The 19,612-nt window shown below is 38.7% G+C and overlaps 1 protein-coding gene across 3 annotated transcripts in view; it reads right to left on the reverse strand.

Moving 5' to 3' along the window:
• Positions 1–1,991: 1,991 nt before the first annotated feature.
• Positions 1,992–19,612, reverse strand: part of HEATR1 (HEAT repeat containing 1) — a 52,616-nt gene continuing 34,995 nt past the window's right edge. For all 3 annotated transcript variants that reach the window (XM_084623736.1, XM_084623734.1, XM_084623735.1), the window contains exons 29-45: positions 19,234–19,362; positions 17,531–17,761; positions 15,617–15,743; positions 14,152–14,318; positions 12,957–13,003; positions 12,057–12,180; positions 10,733–10,873; positions 10,225–10,514; positions 9,395–9,545; positions 8,618–8,776; positions 7,790–7,924; positions 7,379–7,483; positions 7,122–7,290; positions 6,074–6,228; positions 5,022–5,180; positions 2,945–3,053; positions 1,992–2,288 (exon numbers count right to left, since the gene is read on the reverse strand). In XM_084623736.1, the coding sequence (XP_084479862.1) occupies positions 2,200–2,288; positions 2,945–3,053; positions 5,022–5,180; positions 6,074–6,228; positions 7,122–7,290; positions 7,379–7,483; positions 7,790–7,924; positions 8,618–8,776; positions 9,395–9,545; positions 10,225–10,514; positions 10,733–10,873; positions 12,057–12,180; positions 12,957–13,003; positions 14,152–14,318; positions 15,617–15,743; positions 17,531–17,761; positions 19,234–19,362 (2,487 nt within the window). In that variant the 3' untranslated portion in view covers positions 1,992–2,199. The remainder of the gene's footprint in view (positions 2,289–2,944; positions 3,054–5,021; positions 5,181–6,073; positions 6,229–7,121; positions 7,291–7,378; positions 7,484–7,789; positions 7,925–8,617; positions 8,777–9,394; positions 9,546–10,224; positions 10,515–10,732; positions 10,874–12,056; positions 12,181–12,956; positions 13,004–14,151; positions 14,319–15,616; positions 15,744–17,530; positions 17,762–19,233; positions 19,363–19,612) is intronic.

A 19,612-nucleotide genomic window follows, 5' to 3' on the forward strand; every position in this document is an offset into this window, starting at 1 on the left:
AACATGAAACAATGGGTGTTACCATACATACTGTAACCAAAGTGATAACTTAAGGTGAGCTATTACCAGCAGGAGAGCAATGGGGGGGAGGGGGAGAACCTTTTGTAGTGATAATCGAGGTGGGCCATTTCCAGCAGTTGACAAGAACGTCTGAGGAACAGTAGGGGGGAAAATAAACAAGGGGAAATGGAGTGGATGGGTCATTACACAAAGTAAAACTAATGACCCATCCACTCCATTTCCCCTTGTTTATTTTCCCCCCTACTGTTCCTCAGACGTTCTTGTCAACTGCTGGAAATGGCCCACCTCGATTATCACTACAAAAGGTTCTCCCCCTCCCCCCCATTGCTCTCCTGCTGGTAATAGCTCACCTTAAGTTATCACTTTGGTTACAGTATGTATGGTAACACCCATTGTTTCAACCAAAGTGATAACTTAAGGTGAGCTATTACCAGCAGGAGAGCAATGGGGGGGAGGGGGAGAACCTTTTGTAGTGATAATCGAGGTGGGCCATTTCCAGCAGTTGACAAGAACGTCTGAGGAACAGTAGGGGGGAAAATAAACAAGGGGAAATGGAGTGGATGGGTCATTAGTTTTACTTTGTGTAATGACCCATCCACTCCATTTCCCCTTGTTTATTTTCCCCCCTACTGTTCCTCAGACGTTCTTGTCAACTGCTGGAAATGGCCCACCTCGATTATCACTACAAAAGGTGTCCTCGTCGTCGTCCCCCCCCCCCCCCCCCCGCTGGTAATAGCTCACCTTACCTGATCACTCTGGTTACAGTGTGTATGGTAACACCCATTGTTTCATGTTCTCTATGTATATAAATCTCCCGACTGTATTTTCCACTGCATGCATCCGATGAAGTGAGCTGTAGCTCACGAAAGCTTATGCTCAAATAAATTGGTTAGTCTCTAAGGTGCCACAAGTACTCCTTTTCTTTTTCCGGATACAGACTAACTATTCTGAATCCTTCAATCAGGCCCATTTAAAAGTGCCCACACTAGACAGTGTTACACTGGCATGTAATTTAGATTTACTTTTCACTGTTAAGTCTTTTAAATGAAAAGTACGTTCCAGCTAAAACATGCTTCTGTAAACAGCCTCCTCACTCAACATTTAACCTCAGCCTAAGAAAAGTTGGTTTTTACCACAATTGCCTAGCTATCTAAAGAGCACTACGTAAAAATTATTTTCAGTTAACTTCACTTTTCTCCTAAAGTCCCTGTGTAAGTTTGACTTCCGCTCTGTAGTGTAAATCCTGCAATGCGAATAAAGTTTTTATTTTCTAAACTCCTTTGAAGTTGGATTCTTGTATAGTCATCTATGGTCAACAGCCTTAAATGGAGTATTGCTGGCTTCTTCACTTATTTTCTTCCACAGTTAAAAAGAAGAGACAGGAATAGAAAAGGTAACATCTGCCCATTCATTCTTCATGAAAGATTCTGAAACCAAGGTAGTTAAACTAGCAAATCTAGACAAAATACCTGATTTTCACAAATGGGTACACACAGTTGTAAGAACCTAATTCACATCACTAGTAACGTGCACATCCCTGTGACATATCAGACTTATGGCATAATGGTGATTATAGTAATCACTTTTTAAAGAAAACAGCTACAAAGAAAACACTAATTTAACAACTACTGTTTGAGGTTATAGGCTGGTATAATTGACACTCAAATCCCATAGAGCATAAAGGAAGAGTGATGTTAACTACTGTAAAGAAAACATCTCACAAAAATGTAGCTTCTGTAGTCAGGGACTCTGCTACTAGAAAATGCTTACCATAAATGACTAAAAAGCTGCAGTACAAACTTAACAGGATAGAAACTAAGTTTAGGAAAAAAAACAAAAAACCCAGAAGTCTGTCCCTTCTAAAACCTTGCAGCACATTTTAGTTTATTTATCCCCATTGTCTTTCCTGAACTGAATTCATACAGCGGTTTCTACAAGTTACAGTATACAGAAGTCAAAAAGCCATCCTGTAATATTTTCAATTTATTAATAACCGTGGAAATTGTCATGACCCTGAACAGCGTATAGGCAAGATCTTCGCAGTCTACTACAAAAAAAGGTGTTACTCTTAATTGGAGCGACATAGTAACTTTGTGGCAATATGATTAGCTCTTTTATGTGAGACAGACATTCACATCTCATGACTGAGACTTTACAACAAAGAGGCAATAGTGTTTCTTAGAAGTAGCTGTGGAGTGGTTCTCCTAAAATAACTTCCAGTTGCTGAATTGTCTTCTGGCACTGGTGTTCTACTTCTTCACATTCATCTAAAAAGGAAACATTAACAAAGATGTAACTAACCTATATGCCCTATCTCCACCCTCACCACTTTTCTTATGTTGTACGATCTCCCCACACCCCGTTTCATGGGTGTCTCTTTTCACACTGTATGCTCCTTTGGACAGGGTGTTCGGGATGCACTTATGGTGTTTGGGAAGCATTTACTAGTTGAGCATTACTGCAGCTGAAAAGGTAATGCAACAAAAATATTTCTGAAATAAAGTGGTTTTACCACTCACAAGAGTGCGGTAAATGTAGTAACGCTTCATAAAAACCTGTCCTAAAACCAGTGCCACAGTCTGATTGTTTGGGACTTAAGTGGTGCACAGGCCCAGTGCACAGAGGTGAATTCCCATCAGTTAGTCTATGGCTCCTAAAACAATGCATCCACTTGTTAACTAAAATTAAAAGTCCCATTAACACCTCAGGTATCAAGTCCCAGTATACTAATTGGTGTACTTAGCCAATGTCATAGTCACTGATTATTCTTTTAAAAAAAGAAGTTAACACTCAGGACAGTGGATTTTTAATGTGTCAGTGATCGATCACTGTCTTTGTTAAAGTTTGTTTTGTATCATACGAGTATTTCAAAATGGACAACCCAAATATCCTGGTTGTCAACTGAAGCATTGTAGGACATTACCTTCCATTAGCTCAGCTAAGAAAGGGATGGATTCTGGCAACAGCACCATGTAGTTCTCCTTTAGTTTCCCTGCAAGTTCTACCAAAGTAAGCAGAGCAGCAAATCGGACCTACAATAAAAAAAACAAAACCAAACCTAAGCCACTATATAGGGAAACAAGCAATACAGCATATTCTCAAACATACCTTTTAATACTCCATGTCTTAGATCAATTTAGTTCCCTTTCCATTCTCCTCCCAGTGCCTTTATTTGGGGAGAGGGGTAATAAAGTGAATTCTGGGAACTGAAGTTTACTAAACTACTTGGAGCCAGAGAGGCTAATGTAGTTCAGTCTCCCATATACATAAAAATTTAGAGCCAGTCACATCTTGCAGGGGAAAAGGACAGAATATTAGTCAAGAATTAAGCCTGGTTGAAGTGAATAGAGACATTAAGGAGGGATGGGTTTGTTAGGAGGAGGAAATTTTCAAAGTTAGCTGATAGACTGGACTCCTTTCATGAAGTCTTCAAAACATTTCCACCTCCAATGGGTCCTGAAGCACACCCAGACGGTTAATGATTCTGACCAACAGAACGGCAAAGTGAAAGGACCCCATGTAGAACACTGCCACCACCTCCCTCTACATTACATCAGTGGAGCTCCAGCACTTTTGCCGACTGCAATGGTGACAATATCATTGGAGGAGCGAGACCAGTCTTTTAAGAGGAAGAGCCCAAACCAGTTAGGACGTCAAGTGTAGTCCCAAGCTGCAACTTAAGTACTGTCTATAGAACTATTTTTAGAGCGCTAATGTGATCCCCGCTGGCCTGAGTGTCCACGCAGGGTGGGAGGCTCACTTCCGTGGTCTGTGTAGACATACCTTAAACATCAAGACAAACAGCTTGAATCCCACCAGGGAGCCTATAACCCTCCAGCAAAGCTTACAGAGCTCTGGTGTTTGTGCTCTTGAAATACTAGCCCTCTTAATAAAATGACTGCTGCATTCTATGTCAGTTCTAGGCTCCAGCTGGTCTCAAGGTGTAGCCCAAATTGAATGCATTATTGAAGGCTAGTCTCTTCATAAGAAAAGGACAAATAAGTGTAGCAGGTTCATATACAAAATAAAAGGTCTCTCTTTGTACTAAAAGCTGGGCTCCTAACTAGTCTGGGGTCCAATGAGATCCATAGATTATACACCAGGCTCAAAAAGATAGGCTATGTTTGCTTTTGAAGTTGTGATTAACACTTCCTAATTCTTCCAGTTGCTCCCCACAACCCATCAAAATTAGCCGAGTCTTAGCCAGTTCGCCCTCATCACAATCCCACTCACAAGACAGTAAGTCAACTGTTCTGCTCCATCAGCAAGCCTTGCAGAAATAGAGCTGGGTGTTATCAATTTACTGAAGACCTCACAACCTGTCATTCCTCATTAACCATCCTAAGGGCCTAATATACTTGGGCATAGGAGGATTAGATTTTTATCCATAAATGTAGATGTCACCATACACAAACAAACCCATGAAGATTTTTTTCCTTTGATAATCAAAATGCAAAGAAAGAAAAATGCTGCTTGAGAACTTAAGAGTTTGGTTTGTATACTTTGACATGTGGTGTTGACAATTTGTGTTTTAATGGTTATAAGGTTTTAACTTTTTGAATCTCAACATCTACTGTCATTAAATAAATTGCTTGACACCCCCCCCCGTGAAAACGTAAATAGATAAAAATTGAAAAAATGCTTAAAAACGAACATGGATATCTTAAAATTATCAAATATAAACATTGAATTCTGCCACACTTAGATATACTATAAATGTAGAACATGAACAAAAGGAAGACACAGTGAAACCCTGCTAAAACATAGGTCAGTCCTTGGGGACTGATGAACAATTGCCCATAATTATCTTCTGGCATCCATTCTGAAGCTATTCCATTCACACTATAGTAAAGGACCATCTGTATTAATAATACCAGTGTGTTATCTCATAAAGAGCAAATTTCATGTCAAGCAATGACCCAGCCAACCCACAATCTGCTTTCTATGCACAGCAGTTTAAACACACTCATATTCAACTTGGAGATAATCCAGCTTCATACCTTAGGTGAGGTGTGCCTTGTCTTCAGCAGAATCTGGTAGTTTAGTGGTTTCCATAGAGAATCATCTGCCATTGCAATTGAAAACTGAGCTATACATGGAATCAGGTGCATGGTCACTCTTTCCTGGAAGTTCTCTTCTCCTCCAAGCATGTTTTCTAGCTGCAGGAGTAAAATGATCACAAAGCAAGTCAAACAGAAAGGCCCAACTGTTTAACTGAGGCTTAAAAACATCCTGCTGCCCTCTCACCCTGCAACATCAGGTTAACATTTCGCAACACACGAGTTCAAAGCCTAATGGAGGGAGATTCCAAAGGCCAGAGTACTAAGGAAGATAAACACCAGTAAAGATGAAAAATCTAAGAAGTTACATTTTAAAATGTTGATTCCCCTAAAATCTTTCAGCTATGAACTCCCTCTTCTGGGCTTAAGATTTAATGGTACCATTGTTTACTGGCGCATGAAAAATTCAGGTTTAAATTCTTTGGGGTGCCATATCTTTGACTGATAAATGCTGTCTGAGAGCCCGCAGAGGGAGTGTACTTGGCCTGCAGGAGTTGGGGGAGGAGACAGAAAAAGCTTCTTCATGCAGCAATGACCCATCCAACTTGGGAGTGGTGTTGGCTGGCACTGCAGAATATCTAATTGTGTGATGGGGCAGTTTAAAAGGTCCGAGCAAAGGAGAAGGAGCTGGAAACTCCTGAGCTTTGGGCAAGTCACTTAATCCTTCCAATACCCCAGTGAGGTAGGTAAGTATTAATTTCTCTATTTTGTAGTATGAGAAAACTGAGGTGCAGGGTTATTTAGGTAACGCGTTGAAGTACTTTGAAGACAAATACTAAAATAAATAATAAATAATAATAATAATAATAATACGATTATTGAAAATAAAATGGGAACAGGGAGAGATTAATCCAAAGAAGGCCAAATCCATGACAAATTACAAGGAATATAATCTGAATATTTAATAGTCAGCAATAAACCTGTTAAACGAAATGGGAATACAATACTTGGATAATCCAGCAATAGTCTCCTTTCAATGTACGTGTCAGTACCTGGTCAACTAGGGGCACCATCAAGGTTTCTGCTCTCTCTTTGCTTACAAAACGCTGGGTATCAAAGAGGAAGATTTTGTGCAAACAGTCAAGGATGAACTGCAGCAATAAGCAGCTCTTTTCAGTACTGTTCTCAGAGTCAAAGAAAGCTTCATCTGCACGTGGGGAAAAGAAGGAAAGGAAAAACCATGAAGAAGCCACTTGCTCTGCAAACACCAGGAATTAGAAATATTGTTAGCTGTTCATGGAACTGGCTATAATGAAAGGAGAGATTATTTAGCAGTCGATGTTACCAACATTCTTTTTAAGAAATGAGTAAGTAGTAAATGGCCTATGGCCTGGATATCCCATGATTAAATCTAGTCCACATGAAATGCAATGTTCAATACGGCCTTTTAGCTCATTGCAGTTTGGAATATTATTGCTTAGATTAACGTTGTTGCTGCTGGATGTGGCATACAGCTGGGGAAGAAGGGGAGCACACAGCTTGTGGGAAAAGGTGCTAGGGATTAACTGAAGAACCTGACAATCAGTGCTACTGATGTACAGGCTGCCTAAGTATGGAAACATCCTGTCACCAATGCATTTGCTGGTTGCCTGAGTTTTGAATGGGGAGAGGAAAATGAAACAAAACAGCAGCAGATATTTCATCAACTAAGTTGTGGAGCCCAAGCCTGGCTGGTGTGTTCTATATGGCCATGTCAGGGGAGGCAATGAGTGAAACGTAAGAGAGCAGGGTCTTGAAACAGGCTTCACTGATCTCACAAACTGCAACTTTGGCTGACTCCAAAAGAAACGTCATGAGTGGAATGACTTCCCCTAGTTGAAGAATATTCCTTTCTTTGGACTTCTGGCCCAAACCCCCCAACTGAAGACATCCTTTTTGCATCCCCCAAATGAGTAAGCCACCTTGCTGCAAGATGCAAGAAAAAGGGGGAAGAAAACGTGTTAGGAGACAAGGGTGGGAGGCATGCAGAGACAGCAAGCTTACAGTGATATCATATTTCAACTGTTCCTGCTTTGATAACTATAGTAACTGGAGACCTACCAGTTTTGGAGATGTTAATCTGGTTCAGGGTATCAGCAAAAGGCTTCACTAAATTACCAGCAAACAGGTTGAAAAGACCCTTGAGCTTGTCTGCAATGCAATCAGCTAACCGGTAGAATGTCAACAGTCTGTCCTTTGAGGTGACCTCTGATTTGGACCAATCATATAACTGATGAGAGAGAGAGAGGTTTGTTCTACATTAACGCAGTTGTAAATACAGTTGTGCTAATACCAAAGGACTATATTAAAATTCCTACCTTGAAAAAGAGGGGTCTGAAAGAAACCTCCGAAAGCTTCATGACCATGCTAATTAAACAGCTAATAATATGGGTCTCTGTTCTACCAACTTCTTCCAGATCATCCTAGAACAAGTGAAAGGTATAATTCAAAATCCATACAGTAAGACTCAGAGCCTGATGAGCATCCTTTTACAAAGTCTAACTTTAATCTCTACTATGTTTAGGTCCAAGATACTTGTGTAACTAAAATTTTCTATTCACAAGGAGCACTCTCTCACTTCTCTCCTAGCTGAATACACAATTCTCAAAAGTGCAGAAAATGCATTTAGCAGGAAACAACCTGACACATTCTTGTAAAGAACTTCTAAAATTAACATCTAGTAGAAAACCACATCCATTCTTGCTCTTTAAGAATTGCCAGTACTCCACCTGTGAGTGCTCTGTTCTGAAGTCCAGGGCTTTCATGAAAAATGCTGTCAGCTCAGACTGATGGGAGATGAGCTGGTTTCTCTCCATAACTGCAATGTGCTCTTTAAGAATGTCCATAAGGGGACCCAGGCGGTTCTGTAAAAGATTAAAAAAAAAAAAAAAAAAAAGAGACAGCTGTTACCCCATAATTAAAAAAGTCACATCCATAGATCATCAGATCAACTGAATTCCTTCCACAATTTATTTTTAAAAAAAATACAGGTGAAAATCATGGTCTTTAAACAAATAAACATCCCCATTCACAATGTTAGAAACCCAAAATTTGCACCATTAAGAACCCAAAAGGTGCATCTGACCAAACAAAATAAAATTGATTTAAACCTGATTTTCATTGCCCAAGCTAAGAGAAATAAAAAAGTTGACAGGTTGTAAATAACTTGGATTTTATAAAATTCTTTGACTTCTGGTAATCTAAGGCACTATCAATAAAAGGTGAAGATGTGTTTGTTTACAATTTGACTTAAATAGGCAGTGTCCCTTTAAAGAGTTTTCTTTCCCTCCCCATCTTGGCAGCAGATTTTAAATGCCCAAGCATGAGATAGTAGCAAGGCCCAGAGGAAAGCTGCAATTCCTAATGTATGTCCCTAGCAAATAAATGAAAGCTTTAATGAACAGAACTGTCTTCCATACTTGCCATCTAGCATATGAATACTCTAGAGCCTGATGGATCCTTCCCTGTTCTAACTTTTCTGGTTTAATATAAAAATGCATATTTAAACTATAATTACATTTCCACTAACTTTACTAATGAATGAAAAAAATCATAACCTTCCAAGCATTTGCAAGTTCATTGTAACACTTGGTAATCGCTGGCAACAGAACTCTGGGACCAAGCTGTGTAGCTAACATAGTTTTCAGTGATGTTAAACGGAGATTAAGCTGGGACGAAGGGCCCATTTCCACTGCAATCCTTTCCAAGCGAACGACCTATCAGAAAATCCAAGAACAACAAAACCAGTAAAACAAATCTTTCAAGAGCTGTTTTCATAATCATCTCCTCCAGAAAAATATTGCGGTCTAGGAACCAACAAAGAAATCACCTACTTAATTTAAAAGGTTTATACTCAGTTTAATTAGCAAAGCATTTTGGAAATAAAAAGCACTACTGTCTGTTACTACTTTAAACACTACAATTTATGAACTTTGTATATAAGACTTTGTCTCCTGCAATACATGAAAACTGAAAAAGGGGATTCATCAGTGGAATAAGCAGAGGATCATTACATCCACTCTATTTATAAAAGCTGGAGTTTTTATTAATATATACACATTTGATCAACTTACTGGTACAGGAGAAAAACCCTCAAAATTCACACCCCACCTCCTAAAGTAGCAAGCTAAGTCTCTGCAAGGTTGCAGGAGGAGAACACCAGCTACATCATTCCATTTACTCGCGGAGGCTGAGTAGAAGCAGTCAGGAGATTTCCCCCAACCACCCAGATGGCCAAATTCTCATTTTAATTCACTGCAAAATCCTGCATGACCTCCATGATTTGAGCTTCCTCATTCTTGTCCCCTCACCCTCTCAAGACAGCGATGGCTCACCTGCAGCAAAGCATCCACCAGATAGGGGCTGAGGAAGTGTGACAGTGTTGCCACAACTTTCAGCAGCGCACTCACTGCGCTGAGCAAGTAAATCTCGTTAGAGACCAGCTCCTTTTTGTCTTTTAGTGTCTTCAGCAACGCTGGCATCAGCCTGCAAATAATCAAGTAAAAACACGCAGAGAAGTAAATCCATTGCCAGTTGCACACTGGGAGGCAACTTTCCAAATAGGCCCCAATCCAGCCTATAAAACTACAGGCACAACTTTCGTGTCTACAATGTCTCCGTGCACAGCTGCAGAATCTATTTTTGAAAACCCGGCCTTTTGGGATTCACGTCTCTATTTTATTTCTCAAAAAGCTGTGAAGATTATTAGATTTAAGGCCCTGCTACATTGTGAAACTGAGCATTCTTATTAAGGCTAAGGTGTTTTTAAAAAAGCTGTTTTATTAAATGCCTGAGTTCCATATGAACAGGCAGGACCAAACAGAGTTGTATCGTAGCTATTTTCCAGCTGTGCTGAACAAGGGTTCTATGTTTTAAATACAGTCAGGCTTACAATGGTAATATAGCCATTTGACAGATTCTGCAAGAACTTCTGGGATTATTAAATGATCTCCAATTCTTACACAATTAGTGCAGCATTTGCTTCGGAGTTCTCTCACTCTAAGTACTCAGGAGGACTCTTGGGCCTTTATCCATTTCTACAAAGCACACCGTGCACATACAGACTGCCAATTAGTTTAACAAGCCTTTAAGCCAGCCTTTAGTAATACGTTTCATCTGACGTAGTTCCTGCGGCAGTGAACCCTTTTATGAAAATGGACGATACCTTGGAAGCTGAGGTACTGCTAGTGGTTTCAGCGTATAGGTGACCTCAGCTATGCACAGCAAAGCACTTCCCATCACATTCCTTTCTTCCTTCCTCTCTGAAGAAATCAGGTCAATGGTGGCTTTCAGGACAGGCACAAAAGGCTCTGGATGGTCTGTGCCAAAACATTTGCACAGTAATTTGAGGCTGAACAAAGCAGTCTGCCTGTTGATGGCTTGCTCCTCCTCCTCATTGATTTTACGCTGGACAATAGTGATTAGCTCTGGAATTAGTTCTAAGAGCTGCCAAACCTAAGAGAACAAAAGAACACACAAATATGAAATTAAAAACATAGCTAGGTCCAGATCCTGCAAGTTAATGTGGGTGGGCGGACCACATTTTGGTATTCAAAAACTCACATTTCCATCTGAAAGTTCTACACCTGCCCTTACACGACATCTCATTTCTACATTAGCGGAAAGGTGCGAACAGTTTAAACAAAAAGAAAGGGCTTAACCCTTTGCCTTACTTGGACCTTCTGCCAACGTGTGCGCTGCTGCAATTTATTGTTCAAGAGATCCATTGCTTTACGTCTCACAGAAGGCAGCTGGTTGGTCATCAGTCCCCTAATGACAGGGATAAATGTCTGTGTTGGCAATAAGGCATTGGCCTGTAAAAAAAAAAAACAAAAAAAAAAAAACAAATGTTCTTTCCTGTACTGCACCATCCAAGCCCCCCAAAAAGTATAGAAATGTGCACTTCCTGAGAACAAAGAGAGGATCAGAAAAGAAGGGAAAGCATGTCCTGATAGTGCTTTGTTTGGGAAAGCAAAAGGAGAAAGTAAGTTCCTGCTACAATGTTTAATTCTCATACCGTAACTGCTAGCCACCAATTTGGAAATAAACTACCTTCTACTTGCTCTGCCTCATTTAACCCTGAGGATTCCTACACAATATTCTTCCACTCCAGGCTGCAGTTGGCTAGATATTATTCGCCACCAAAATAATCCTTCTGACATTGCTCCATGCACACTGGCTCGGAGTGGTGGGACAACTAAGTCGCTAATGGAAGAAAATTCAGCACCATTCACCCTGAGAACTGATGAGAACTCTGATCCATAGCTCCACTATTGCTGCTAGGGCACCAAGCCAACATGATATCTGTACTTCTGATTTAAAAAAAAAAAAAAAAAAAAGACTTGAAAAACATAGCAAGGCTTGTCACTTCATGTAAATTCTTCTGCAGAAATATTAGCTAACTAAAAGTCCACGTTAAAAGTTGTAACTAGAAAAAACACCAGAAGGCTATTTTCTTTCTGACAATATCTAGATGGCTCTATCCAACCACCAGGACGCTTAACAGAAAAATAACCATCACTGGGTTTACTTCACTTTGTTTGCTCTGCCTAATAATACTGCTGGCACTAGAAAATTAAAGTAACAATGCATCAGGTCCCAAATTGGTTGGTAAAGCTTACTAATGAATTATGTAACATAAAACCACCAACAAAAAAACCTTATACAAACGTTGCAAAGATAAAATGTTATATGCAGTGCTGTTGTAACCATGATGGTCCCAGGATATTTGCAAGACAAGATGGATGAGGTATTATCTTTTATTGGGCCAACTTCTGTTGGTGAGAGAGACAAGCTTTCAAGCTTACACAGACCTGAAGAACAGCTCTGTGTAAGCTTGAAAGCTTGTCTATCTCACCAACGAAGTTGGTCCAACAAAGATATTACCTCACCCACCTTCTCTCACAAAAATTAAAATGTAACAAATGTTATAATCATGTTAAAAAAAAAAAGGGAGAAGGAAAAACAAAGCCAACAAATGGAGTAATGAAAACTTACTTTATCTAGCATATCATAAGACTTATTGAGCAGAGCCCTCCAAAACTTTGCTGTTGGTTTGTCTGCATTTTCTTCCACTGAGTGTGCCACAACATTTATGTAGCAAAGAACTTCTTCTAATAATCTAAATGGAGAAACGTTTTTTCATGAGTAACATTTACAAAGTGATTTTATTCCTGGAGGGCAAGAAATTTCACAGACAATAATGAGGGTTAATAAAATACCCTGTACAGAAAACTATTTACATTAGATCTAGATATTAAAATACAAAAACCTGTTAGGAAATAGTTCAGGCTGGGGGCACATATTAAGAAGAGTCCATCTAGCCCTCCAACCATTTATCATCCTTTCCAAAGGATAAGGAGTCTCCCAAACACCTCGGGAAACGTATGAAAGCCCGGAAACAGGTCTAAGAGGTGCAGCACTTCACTTGTGCCACACATCCCTTCTTTACTTACTGTCATCCCATGCAAGTTACACCTTCCCCCCAAAACCTAAATTTTGCTGCACTGAAACATCTACTACAGTCAGCTCTTCTAAATTACATCTGTGATGACTGTAATACTCTCATTCTGACAAACGGGCTTACATCGATAAGGGATTTTTCCTGGGAGTGAAGGAGCAACGAGTGTTGTGGCTAGAAGAATTTCAAATATAATTTCAGATTTTTAGAGACCCTCTTATCATGGCAGCTACGTGCTCATGTAAACATTAAAGTAAATACATGAAATCACGCAAAGAGGAGAGAATTAATTTTTAAAAAAGCACTTCACTTGTCAAGAACAAAAAACCCCCCAAAATCAGACAACAGCTAAATCAACTGAAAAAACAACCTGCTTGTAATAAACTACAGAGACATAAGTTTGTAGGGGTTTTTTTTGTGTGCACGCGCACATGTACCTCTGCTCCAACTCCTGAAGCTCTTCAGCTCCACCACATTCGACTATCTGATTAACAACAAAAACAAAAAACCAAACAGTTGTTAGGACTGTATTACAGTAACACATTGGAGCTGCTTCCATGAAGGATACGTTAACATTTAATTACAATTTTTTTATAGCTGTAGTTTAGTCATAAAAAACCCCCAAAAACTAATGACAGGATGAAACCCAAGAAACTCAACTAAAGATTGTTGTAACATTGCTGATGAATGACACTGGATTACCACACTTCAGGTAACTGAAGTCCTCTGGGCAAGCACAGGATTAGCACCTGCAGTGAAAGCTTGCCTAACACTATTCTATCAATATGTTTCAAACCAGAGATGGAGGGATCACCTCTAAAAAGATGAGTTGAGTTTCCATGTCCTTTCAAGCTGTGGCCTCTCTGCTGAGACTACCAGTGCCCATCCTACTAATACCAATTGCAATGGTGGATTCGTGATCAGATACTTATCCACAAGAAAGAGACAGAACACTGACTCATTTCATGTAAGCCACCAAACTGCAGTCAGATGGATAGAAAAATGCTACAAACTAGGGCTAGATTTGAATCATTGACCTACATGTGAAAAATTTCACATCTCATCACTTCTCTGTTGAGCCACCCAGTTCCCCATAACTGATATTTTTTAAAAAACACAAAACCTTTTTGGTTCTTTAATATTTAATAGTATAATTTTTTACCTCTGAGTTAGAGTTTTACCAGATTCCAAGACTACATGGATTCACCAAATTCCAACACTATAACTCAAAAGATACCTTATAATATGTAATTCGAAATCACAAAATAAAAGGGACCTTGGAATTATAATGCTGGAATCTGGTGAATCCAGATAGTCTCAATAACTGATTGATATCACACTATTTGCCATTGACTTCACTGTAGCCAGGATTTACTCTGTCTTTTACCTAATGATCAATCACGCAGGCTAAATCTCTTTGTAAGAGAACTGGAGGGGGGAAGGAAACGAACAAAGAAAACAACAACATACCACCAAAAGAAACCCCCCAAAACTTTTACTGATAAATTGCAAAAAGACTTCAGAACTGTGTAAAAGGCAGTCAGCCAAATATACTTCAGAAAGCTAAAAGAACAGATGTGTTCAGAATGAAAAGAAAACCAAACCACTTGACAAAAAAAAAATCTGCATTACCTTTTTCACAAAACTTTGAGAAGCCAAAAGCTGTGCCATGAAAGAGACAGATAAAAATTTAAAATGTCGCAGTTGTTTGCCTGAGTGAGACTCCACATTAAAAAGCTGCACTTCTTCATCTTGTGTTTTCATCTTGCGTGTTCTTAATTTTTTTGGTCCAGGATCATCTGATAAAACATCCCCCACAAAAATTATTTTTGCAGCCATGACTAGGAAAGAAGCTTTTGACTGCCAATTACTAAAACTGAAATAAAATATTGCAACAGTTAAAGGGCAAGTAAGTGCTGCATTGTTCAGTAGTTGAGGTCAACTTGGGTAACTAAGATATAGGGTCCAACCCTACAGTCCTCACAATGGCAAAATCCCCATTGACTTCAACAGGAGTTTTGCTTGTGCAAGAATGGAAGGATCAGGCTCAAGAGAGTCTTCTATATTTTTCAATATATTCTCCTACAAAATGCCATCTGAAAGTCATCAGTTTTCTCTCCCCACTGTGTTAATTTTTTCATCATCATCAGTGACATTATACAATAGGCAAACCAAGGGCTCAAGCAGAACAGCGGAAACACTGTTCTGAACTCCAGTCAGTTTTGTGCTAGTCCTATTCATTTTGCAAAAGTCCCAGAATTATCCCTATATTAAGTCAGAAGCAAGACACTAAAATACAGGAGAGGGGAACGTCTCCATTTCATTAACTTCTAATACATATGTTGAGATTTTGTCTGATTCTTTCTGTATTGTAAATTGTATATATTTTATATTTTCTTTTGCATCTTCTGAAAAAGCTATATGGGAAATGGGCCATGAATAGGATGGCACCAAAGGGGAGGGCGGGCGGGCGGGGAAGGGGTTGGGTCACAAAATTCTAGACTGAGTATATTTGGAAATGTTGCTATCAGGCCTGTCCAGTCTCCCTTTGCTGGAAAAAGAGAGTCATATAAATATCAACAAGGAAGGGAAAACTCCTTACACTTAAATAATGGTTGTTTTTTGTTTTTTTTTAAAGTATCAAGACATACTGTTCAATGAGTGCCTCCACCAGAAACCTGCACTTAAAAAAATGCATTAAAATTGAGTTAAGTCCCTATATATATATATATATATATTATTTTTTTATTTTTTGCTTTAAAGAACAGCCTTATCAAACAAGCATATGCTATATTACACATGATATGTTCTATACACTAATTATTATGGTTGGTCCCTTTTTATTTTAAGCTAAACTACTTTGGAGAATCTTACTGTATTCTATGAAGGAAAAGTACTATTTGGCCCTGAATGCTAATTCATAGCATTCTGAAATGAAATTTTTTGGCACAAAAAAGGTATATACTTCTTAACTGTAGTTCTAACTGAATGAGAAGGAAAGATGCAGTTAAGGTAATCCTGCAGCCCAAAACCTTGAACAACAGAAGTAACATTAAGATTCACAAGCAACTGCAGAGCAAGTCCGTTTTGTGGTTACCTTCTTTGTTCTCTGGCAGTTTTGTTAAGTACTGGATTATTTTCATCAAGCTCTGGAACTGATGATGAACACTAAACTCACAACAAACAGTAATCCAAAATTCAACGTCTGTTTCCAAAACAGCATCCTGTTTAGGGATTAAACAGAGAAAATATTTATTTCAAGAACTAAAAATAAGAGAAAAAACTTTTGTTGTTGAATGTGTATGAATGTACGGTCCTAGGGAATGTTGCTGGAACTGTTATTAATGATAACAACAGCAAGATGTATTGGACTCATGTCCCCTGTGAATGGGCAGAGACCAACAGCTCATTCCACATACTGAAGGCTATCGAAAAGCCGTACTGTGGTAATGACTATGGCTTACCACTAACGTCACTATTTCAGATCCAGCTGATCAATAGTGAAATGCTCCACAATATTCTATTAAAAATCCTCTAACCCAGTTAGTGTGCACCTGAAAAAATTATCTGAGGTAGAGAAAACAAATCTCTTTTGCTACTGCATTAGTCAGTTTGGTGGGGTATTTTTTGTTGTCATCTGTCTTTTTTAAGCCCAACAGAAAACTACTAGATTTCTAGAGCCAAAGATTATTTTGATTTTTCCATCCCACAAAGATGGCCAGAACTGGCACATGAGAATAGAACCCCACAAAAATGTCAGCTAAACAAGAGCAAAAATAAGATGATGACAATGATTTTTACAGCACAGACTGAACCTTTTCCAATTTTTGACAGGTACCATGTACTGAATATTAGAATTAACCTCTAAATGCATTAGAAAAGTAGTCAGTAGGAAACTTATTGTATTTGCTGATTTTTGCACAGGAGAAAAAAAACTCCTCAAAAACCTGACCTGGTCTTTAAAACAAACAAAGCAAATAATATGGGCCCAGCTGAGCCAAGACTGGAGTACCACATGCACAGCAACCTAGGCAGGGCTGAATTTGGCCCAATAGGTTATGAAATATTACAACAGCTGTGCTATTAACATTGAATGTGATAGTTAAAACTGAAAGTTGTAATCTACCTAACTTTTCCCCATTAATAATGTTTGAATACTTTCAGTAGGTCACTCAGCCTGGACAAAAACTAGACTGATCTATTTCACTTCCCGGGTACCCTGCAATAGCAAAGTGCTGTTGTGTTTGGGGTCACAACGTGGTTGGGGACTATGACTAGAAAAATCTCCATTTATAAAAAAATGTAACCACCTCCTTTAAAAAAATAAAACACACACCCTGAATTTTCAGCTTAAACTATTCTAACAGTCTCCCTTTAACACTTTACATGAAGATCCTGGCTACACGACAAAAACACATACATTTCTGCAATATAATATGGTTTATTCCCACCTATGTGGAAGAATAAAATCGACACCAGAGAATCTCATTTCAGTAAGATACACAGCCAAGGAAAAAGAAATTTTAACACATAATTACTTACACTGTAAGCAATTTGGGGGCAGGGACTACCTTTTTATACCATGTCTGTATGGTACCTAGAACAATGGGTCCCAGGCTATGATGGGGTTCCTCAGTGTTACCACAATACACATAATAAACATTATCCTCATGTTTTGGCAGCAACACAGATGGTTTTTTTGTAGGGTAGGCAAAAGTCTTATCTCACAACTGAATGGAATACATGCTAGAGACACAAGGTGGGTAAGGGAATATCTTTTATTGCACCAATTTTTGTTGGTGAAAGAGAAACTTTTGAGCTTACTGTAAACTAAAAAGCTTCTCTCTCTCTCACCAACAGAAGACGGTCCAATGAAAGATATTATCTCACCCACCTTGTCTCTAATATCCTGGGAATGATGAGGCTACACCACCACCACCTCGAAAACATGCTGTTATTTTCAGTCTGGACATTTTTACAGTTAAAGAGTTCACCCCCTCATTGTTCTGACCTTTTCTCCATTGGTTGCTGCAGTCACGGTTTTGGTCACATGCTGTTCAAACAGGAGCACCAGAAGAACCCAGAGGAATCGTTCCCCTCCCAACGTATCAATCAGCTGAGCCAGGATGGGAAGGCGTCTGTGCTCAGGCACATGAGGCAAGGCATCCACAAACACATGTATGATTTTAATAACTACCTCCTCCACATTCTTTGCAGCCTCTGGAGCGCCACCATCTTCAGCCTATAAACAGGTTAGGGAGTTCAACAAATTATCCTACACGGGCACAATCTAATGAGGATTTTCTATGCACATAAAAGCAAATAAAGAGGTGGGAATTGTTTTTGTGAGGCACATAAAGCAAGACCATTGCCAAACATTATGATCACAAGATAAACATCTAAAGGCTTCATCCTGTAAAAATGTAAGGCTTATTGATATTACAAAAGTTTGCGCTGGCATAACGGTGTATGAGCCCCATTAATGTAGATGTGTTGCACCAGTGCAAAATGGGGCTAACAAAAGACTATGTTTTTCTAACCAGTTTTCAGTCGTCAAATTTTCTTTTGAGTTTTAGGAAAGTATTTTACTAAATTGCTCTCAAGTTGACTGGGATTTTGAAAATTACTCAGCAACAATCTAAATTTATGCCCATGAAGTCAACAGGAGATTTTCAAGGGAGACCAATGATGAGCACTTTTGAAAATCTCACCCTCAGCATGCATTTTAATTCTTGGTCAAATTTTACACTTTAATAAAAATAATTTTGGTAGGACCTAGAGAATATCAGCTCACTAACAGACCACTATCTATATGTAATAATTATGTGTACACATATATGCATACATAGATTTGTTTTCACATTGGATAATGGCTCAATTAGTCAGTAATTACAAGTTACTTTTCAAAATGTACTGGAGAACAGCCTGATTTCTCTAAAAGTGACATGCAGAGAAAGTAAAACAAGGGTTCTCTCTTTTTTGTTTCTTTATGATGTATGAAGGGGGCCTGAAAGGTTTTCCAACCAGAGATTTGTGTTTATTTTAGAAATTGAGATCTCACCCATGTTTTTCATGAAAATCCATGGACTACTGAAGAATGTTAGGGACTTGTCAAGTGAAAGCAGATTCAGGGAAAGTGCTTTTATTACGTCTTTTTCTAACTCTGTGTGTGTTTGTTTTGGGTTTATATTCATTTAGCTCAAATGGCCAGAAATAAAGAGAGTTAGAAGAAAAGAAATGACATTCCCATTCCCATAAATAAATACTATATGAGTCCAACAAAACCAGCGAAGGCCAGATTTGATACTCCTAATATTTCTTTGCTAAGTAAGTTACAAAATATTTTTATAACATTTCAGGCCACATTCAGTCATACAATCTGATAACATATGGTGTTTTAATCAAATCATTACTCGGCTTTTAAGTATGTCACTGAGACCTGTACACCAAAATACATGCTCCAGACCAGCTATGTAAGTCATCACTTTCATTCCACCTTCTGTAAAATCCATTTCCGCTCCCTCGATAAGGAGGATGCTTTTTCAGTACTACTTTTTATTGGACCTTAGGGCTGGTCATGTCTGTTATACCCAATAGAAATCTCAAGGAACATGCTATAAATAATTTACTAGTGCCTTAAAAAAAAAAAAAAACCCACACCCAAAATACTGTTCAGAGCTTTCTTCCTGCTTCTAATGAAAGAAAACATCTCACCTGTATAAGAGCAGGAATAACCATCTTCACAGTCTTATTAATTATTTGGAAACTATAAGTATCATCTAGACGCATGACGTTTGCCCCCATGAATGTAAAAATGGGCATGATGTTATGGAGAACTTTGTCCTGAAAAACAAAGCCCCAAAAAACTAAAAGGTTAGTGTTTTCAGTTTTAGATACTAAAGCTACTAATTTTTGTAAGGGGCGTGTATGTGTTTGTGGTTTTGCTTTTCCTCCATTCTCCCTCCCCACCTGTCAATATACTTTAAGGCTTTTTGACCCTTTCTTTATCTGAAATATTTTTTTTTTTTTTTTAGAAACAGTACTTAAAGTTTACTATAACTGAAAGAAATTAGAAAACAATTCTTTATTCAAT

Source organism: Lepidochelys olivacea (genome assembly GCF_965140295.1).
Source record: "Lepidochelys olivacea isolate rLepOli2 genome assembly, chromosome: 3".
NCBI lineage: Eukaryota > Metazoa > Chordata > Testudines > Cheloniidae > Lepidochelys > Lepidochelys olivacea.